The following is a 7,703-nucleotide window of genomic DNA, read 5'->3' on the forward strand; positions in this document are numbered from 1 at the left end:
TTATAATAAACCAAACAATCTATGTAGTTGATGATTTTGACTATCTATCTAGTGGAATTGTTTTAGAATCATTGAATATATCAATTAAAAGGAGTTAAATCTGATAATCCTTACATCTTCTTTGCTGTCAATGCAACGACATTGGTCTTTCGCAAAACACAATTTGTAAACTATTCGAAGCATTTGTAAAACCAAACAAAGTAACTAAGAAAGAATCACCCTAACCTTTAGTGAAAGATTACTTAAAGTAAGAAAGCAATTGTATGTTCTGCCTTCGTTTATTTTGAACTCGACAGCTTTATATCCACAGAAACAATCAAATAATTTGGTGAAAATAAAAGTTAGTAATACTATTGTATATAGGGTCTACAGTCTACAAAAATCCACTCGGATAATTAAAGTGTCAAACATTTTAAGCTGGTATTTCCGTTGCTGGCAACATAATACCATATCTTATTTAGCTAGAGATTTGTGCGTACGATGTTGCTTGCAGCCATTAATTTCCCAAAACTTCCGCAATACATCTACGTCAAAGCTTGTGAAAACGTCATCCAACAGATTAATTTAGTCATTGCAACACAATGCAATATTAATTTTCTGATTTTAATAAGTGTATTTTTTTTTATTCAGAGTTTGTCACCTGAAATTCATTACACAACGTCACAAACGCGACAAAATTCAAAATGCAAATCCTGAATTTTTGTTTTCTCCCGTTCATACAAGAGCATTTATGACATTTATTATTCACAAGGAATAATTCATAAAATAAATTGATCCGTTTTGTGCTCAATCTTGATTCTAGAACTCATATTAGCCCGGAACATTATACTTCTTTGCAATGGTTGCCAGTTGACAAACGTGTCGAGCAAATAATGTTCTCCCATGTTTTCAAGATCAAAAATGGTCTATCTCCTGATTACTTGTCAGACCAGTTTATTCCCCAGAATTCTGTCCATTCCCATAATACCAGATTAAGAAATAAATGTGTTTTCTCTGTACCAAAGGTTAAAGGAAATGGGAAGAAGTCCTTCAGTTACTTGGGTGGCAAATTGTGGAATAAACTACCATCTTTTATAACCCAGATGACAGTATTGTCCAGTTTTAAATCTGCAATAAAACAACATCGTTTATATAGAGTAGTTTAATCTATCTTAATTTACTATGCTATGCTGTCAGAGGGGGTAATCACGTGAAAAACAAGATGGCGACGTCCATGCCGAGGCATGTATTTTCCGTCGTTTTATAAGATTAATTACTTGTTTTATTATTTTTCTATACCGCTCACTTTCCAGCCATTTTAGGAAGAAAGTAACTTGCTTTTATTTTATATTAATATTCGCTCTATATCTCGACTTTACTCGGTGCGAAATTCCTTAGCGAGATGACCTAATTAGGGCTCCACTAAGAAAATTTGCGTGGTTTAAAGTCGAGATATAAAGCGAATTTAAATACGAAATAAACGTTTTAATCACCTTTTTACTGATATGGCTGGAAATTGAGCGTCATTTAAAAAATAAACAGAATTAATAAAGGGTATAATGCGGCGAAAGATAACTGTCTCGGTATGGACGTCGCCATCTTGACTGTCATGTGATTACCACCTCTGTATGCTGTTAAATGTTTACATTTTCCTTTACCCAATGTCATTTCGGATTGATAATACATGCATACTTAATGTGACTTTTTAATTTTTGTTTGTTGTAGTACCCTTTTAATTTTTAATCCATCCAAATTTAATCTGTGATATGACGATCATAATTGATACATTTGTGCTCATTGATCCGAATCTCAGTATTATATTTATTATGATTAACATAGTATTTAGTATTCATTTATTACTAGTGCCTCTCTATGTCGTGCCACCAACAGCAAGGACCACAATGGAAATAAGAGATATTTATGTTTATATATTTTTTTTTTAATTAAACTCTACATTTAGCTGAATAAAGACACAACGCAAATTAAAAAGCAATATCAAATTATCAGTTCTCATAAGTTTATAATGACAGATTATATTTAAAGATTTGCACACAAGTACTTCTATTTAAAAGGGCGGGGCTGCGATATTCATTTCGTAACGCTTAGAAAAACATGTATGAAATAAATTTGAAAACCCGTGGGCACGAGTTTACAAATCAGCAAATCACTTTAAAGGACAAGTTATTTTCGAAAAAGATTATATTTTAAGAAGGGTATGGTAAAAACTTAAATAAGAACAAATTGCGTACAAATAATATTTTGTTTCACTATTTAAATTAGCCAATTTGTTTCCTTCAGTTTTGCTGTGTGAAAACTTTTACACTGTGTTAACTTTAATAAATAAAACATCCAATAATAGTTAAAATGTATTGTTATTGTTACACAGCGAATCAAATTCAAATAATATCATTATTGAATTACAAATTCAAAATATGATTGCGCCATTTATAAGGCATATAATTAAAATGCAATAAGTTTTAAATATATGCGTTCAAAAGCCAACATAATGCAAAAAACACAATACAAGAAAGACAATACATAATATCAATAAAAAGAGATTCATTAACTGAAGAAGTATATATCGTGCAAGCTAAAGTTACAGAGACAAATAATATCTAGAAATGCTTATCATATAAAACACAATAACATCCCTGATCTTACCTACAGCCTTTACATTACATCTTATCTCGTGAATTAGAATTATTTACATAAATGCAAATTTCAGCATATTATTATAAATGTTCCACAATCTCCATGTTGTCTAAAACAGGAACAATGGTCGTACAAGCGTCCGAAGATTTAACTAGAACATCTAAAACGTGAATTTTATCATCTGATTATTTTAACATGAATGCATAAGCAAAGCCCCTTCTAAAAGAGAAAGGAAAACATGATTTCGGTTTAACGTCACATGTTGATATATTCCAACGAAAAGAAAATATGACAGATCTTACTGACTTAAATACAAACAGAGGAGATCACAGTCCATATGAAATGTACAATCAATACTGCCACGGGATAGAAAGGTGAGTTTTAACAACCTCAAATGGACTGCTGAATACACGTTGCCCAAATTAAATAGTTTTGTCTTTTTCATATTAAACGGATTATTCTGTTCAATAGAAACATCTCCCGTTAAAAATCTTAAATGTCAGCACAATATGATTTAAGTAAAAAAATAATGTTGTGAGTAATGTTTAATCCATCAAAAAAATAAGCCTGATGAAAAACATTGCCAAACATAATTACATAATTCCAGGAATTATTTAAATAATCGTTTGTAAGAACTTAATACACTTAATTCAATGAGTTATATTAAAATTCTGACAATGTGTTGTTTTTTTCGGACTGGTGGGCTTTTAAACAATTCATTATAAGAAACGTCGATGATAACTTTAATATAATAAAATAGTCTAGCCAACAACGACAGTACTTTAATGTATATTACTAAGCAAAATTCATCATGGAAATAAGTTTTATTTACTTAAATTTGCCCATTACCAACATATGTGGATATATGACAAAGTCAAGTGAAGTCTTTGTGTTTTTCTATGCAGGCTTGAATATGATATAAAAGCCTCCTTTATATTTTTGAAAGGCCTCGTTTTGTAACAGATTGTGGCCACCCATTTACAACTGCCCGCTAGTAGGTTGTGAGTCCCAAACAGATTTCCGAACAACTTTATATGTGTTGTTTATTACAGTTTGACAATGTTGGTATAATAAACAATACGATGTACGTGTGGACACTTTTTAACCTAGGCTATTGGTGTTTTGCACAATTTAGTTTCAAGAGTCAATAGTGCGTTGTTTAATTAAATTAAATATTTTAAGTTGAAACTTGAAATAAAACATAGTATTTGTCAACAAAAATTAATCGTTAAGTACACAATTGGACATACTGCTATTGCCAACGTGAAACTCCAGTTCCACCAGAAAAATATATATTTTCCTACACACAAGATTAGTAATCAGACAAAAAGTACGTAAATAATATTAGCTTGCATGCACATACAAGAGTTGGGTCGCTTCAAAACGCTCATCATATGTATATGTATGATTTGTTTTAAACATCATGGCAAACACAGATACATTCACTTATTATTTTGGTACAAACTAACAATTTACCGAGTGATCAATCTCTAGCCAAAAAACCTTTACGCATTACTCGTTTGTCAAAATACGGATTCACATTTCGTTCTGCCAAATCATGAGGCTTTATCTTAATCTTAATATACAAATAAATATTATATATTATATATTAAAGATCAAACGTATCATCATAATGCGATTCTTTTTATGGCATACCGTTGAGAGTTTTACCCGCTTTAGGGCCAAAACTTTAAACTTAACTTAGATTTATTTACAAAACATATACATGTGAAAACAGTCTTACACCACATCATCACAATTTCAATCACACAAAAATATCCACACATTACGTTATTCATGGAATAATAATACACACATTCTTTTTATTTTAATTTTTGCTGAAAAAAAATGCGCAGTCCAACATTGTACCTGTACTAAAAGTAATTTAAAAAGCAAATACTTTATTTTTGCAAGTTGAAATTGATTTCATTGATCCAAAATAACATCATGGAATGGATAACACCAGCTTGAATTATGTTCTATGCGTTTATTAACATTTTCCCGTCGAAGTTGTATTTTCAACTTAATTACTTAACCATGTACATTTATTCTCGGCCGTTTACATTTTTACTTAATTGCCAACACTATGTTTTCCCAAAACATTCTATTACCGTCTGGTTCATGCGTATATTCGATATAACTGTTTTCCTGAACCCATCGAAGCATTTCTAAAGGCATCTTGTTGTTAGGAACGGGTTCAAGCATAACAATAACTAGACACACCTGGTCTTCCCTTGAGTACATGCTCTCCATTCGCGCCATGTTGAATTCATACATGCACCATTTGCTCCTTAGAAACGCCTCTGACAGGATGACAATGGTCTTTCTGCTGCTCTGGATGGCATGGATAATGTTGTCCGAAATTGCGTTACCTGGCAGAAAGTCTCGCTGATGCAGACACAAAGAAACGTTTTCCGCCTCAAGTCTTGGAATAACTTCATCTAAAATAAATCTGAAATGATCTTCTGCGTATGAAATAAACGCATCAAATCTGTAGTTTTCTATAAGCGTGTAGTCCGGTAATCTACGGTAACCGAAGAACCTCTTCCTAGACATAAAAAGCAGGTATCGGAGTTTCCAGCGATGTCGGTATATAACGCCTCCCACAACTGTGGCCAGTGCTGAAGATATGCCGATACAGCAAAGGACGATCAGAAGCGTGTAAGATCTACAGGTACCTTCTAAATGGCTTATTTCTTTTTGGAACCATGTGGCGCCCATGATCCTTCCATCTGACAATCGGAAAACATACAACTCAAACGTTTTCATGTTGCTCTGATGTTCATATAGCCAGTTTAGAAAGTCTTGATTTTCACACGAATAATCTAGCGAGTTGTTTCGAAGGTCAATTTCGAAAGTAGAATTTAATTTCCTAGCATTCAGCTCTAAACCTGCCCGCATATTTCTTGCGAGAGCGTGAAGGGAATTAACGTGTAGATCTATGTGTAACAAATTTGATAAAGAAGGCAGCATAATATCCAGATTTCCTATGTTGTTGCAGTTAAGATCTAGATCTGTTAAATTTGTCAGAGGGGCAAAGGTCGATCTATGCAATATCGTGATGCCGTTTGACGATAAATTAAGACATTTTAATGATGTTAAACATTCAAAAATATTTGATCTCATACTGTCCGCTAATTGGTCCCCTAGGTAGTTATTGTCTAGTCGTAGGATTTTCAAAGAAGGATAGTTCAATGACTTTTCTCCGATTTGCACCATGTAACAACGGGATACATTAATCACTTCAATATTCGGAAATGGTCCATATTCACCAGTGAATATGTTGAAAACGTTATTTGACAAATCAATATGCTTGAGTGCATTCTCATGGGGTGTGATATTAAAATTTATCTGTACTTTGTAAATCAAATTGCTCTCATGAAAATCAACAAATTCTAGATGTTTTGGAAGATCAGTTTCAAGAGATATGTTCCTCAGATTTGGTTGTATATAATTACATGGCCTTTTATTCGCCGCTATTTTCATCAGAAATGCTTCATGCATATAAGGACAACTAGAAAAAGCCCTCTCCTCACATCCTTGTCTTCCGTCGTCAGTGTCTTCAACAATATATCTGGACGGGTAGTGAGAGGAGTGCTGCAAAGCGCCAAACATTTTTCGAACGTTTTTCATGCATGAAGTCTGTAACAAGTACGGTAAAAATACTAGGCCATTGTCGGACACATCCATGGTAGTTAACGAGTCAGGAAGCAAAATTAGGGCATTTGTCTCGAATGACATCAGTCTATTGCCTGCGATAAACATTTCTTCTATACTTGTGTTCCAAATGTAACAGAGATCTTGTTTTAATAGACTTGTTCCCAGTCCAAACGTGGTATGTATGTATGACATATATACACTACGAATATCAGTAAATTGAAGTCCGTAGGATATATTTTCCATTGATCTGAAGCCAAGCTTTCGATTATATGACAGATCTAATATTTGCAGATGTTTAAGATGTTCAAAAGCCCCAGCTGAAATACTCCTAACGTTGCAAGCTGAAATGTTTAGTTTCACGACTGATACCAACTGCTTAAAGGTCCAGTTTGAAATATGGGGTATGCTACAATGACTGTAGGAATACAACCCTGACAAACTTAGCTCTTGCAGCATATTGGTGTGTTTCCCAATGTCAAAGTTGTCTCTCAACCCATCAATTCTTAGCATTTGTAGTTTTCTTAGGTGTGAAAGCTTTGGATAGTTCCGTATAGCAGCTGTATCCACAGGACATCCATTTAGGATTAGAGTAGTTATAGACAGTGGCATAAATTCCGATGACCAGCCACTTTTGAAGACCATGAGATTATTTCTGGATAAATCCAGAACCTTCAAGTTGGTGAAATTTATAAAAGTGTCTTTTCTGAATTCGCTTATTTGATTAAAATGTACGTTAAGTTCATTCAAATGTTCACATCCTTCAAGTTCTGTGGCGTTAAAATTTCCGAAATTATTTCTACCAGCTCTCAGTGTGACCCTTGTCTCCATAGTATTATTTCCTAGAACAGAACATATTTCTGCGATTTTCGAAATATGTTTCCCTTCACAATCCATAGCCGAGCTTCGTTTATCCGTAAAGCATTCACATTTATAACGTGGCCCGCATCCATAAGTTTCAGATACTGCTTCATATATTCCAAATAATATAAAACACTCGATCGCTATGAAAATTATTTCCATATTTGACTGGTTAACAACAGACTGTATTAGCAAATTTAATTAAATGTTCGGAGATAGCTAATGAATGAAACATCATGACGAAGTGAATCATGCTACAAAACATTTTAGCATTTAAACAATAGATTGCTTAATTGCATGTGTTCTATTTTCTTCCTGTTATCAATGTTACTGCTCTTTCGCTTAACGAAGTGCGTCCATACCGCTTGAGTACTCACATGATGATTTACATTGCACATGTCACATGACAGCAGATATTGTTTTAAAACATTGTTTTATATTAAATGTGGGATACTGATCTATACAACGTGACTTTTTATAAGAGAAATGAGCATTTTTTATTGTGTAATAATTGGTCAGTTGAAATGGGAAGTAAGATAGAATATGAAATAGAA

General features: G+C 33.2%; 1 protein-coding gene across 1 annotated transcript; it reads right to left on the bottom strand.

Moving 5' to 3' along the window:
• Window positions 1-2,544: 2,544 nt before the first annotated feature.
• Window positions 2,545-7,408, bottom strand: LOC127845853 (toll-like receptor 4). The gene has a single exon (XM_052377021.1). The coding sequence runs from the start codon at window positions 7,309-7,311 to the stop codon at window positions 4,699-4,701; it is 2,613 nt and encodes an 870-aa protein (XP_052232981.1). The 5' UTR covers window positions 7,312-7,408; the 3' UTR covers window positions 2,545-4,698.
• Between the last annotated feature and the right edge of the window lie 295 nt (window positions 7,409-7,703).

The sequence above is a fragment of the Dreissena polymorpha genome, chromosome 9, assembly GCF_020536995.1.
Source record: "Dreissena polymorpha isolate Duluth1 chromosome 9, UMN_Dpol_1.0, whole genome shotgun sequence".
In the NCBI taxonomy this organism is placed as follows: Eukaryota; Metazoa; Mollusca; class Bivalvia; order Myida; family Dreissenidae; genus Dreissena; species Dreissena polymorpha.

Bases quoted from the DNA above. Each gene is read 5' to 3' on its own strand.
- LOC127845853 (XM_052377021.1), bottom strand. From the start codon at position 7,311: ATGGAAATAATTTTCATAGCGATCGAGTGTTTTATATTATTTGGAATA.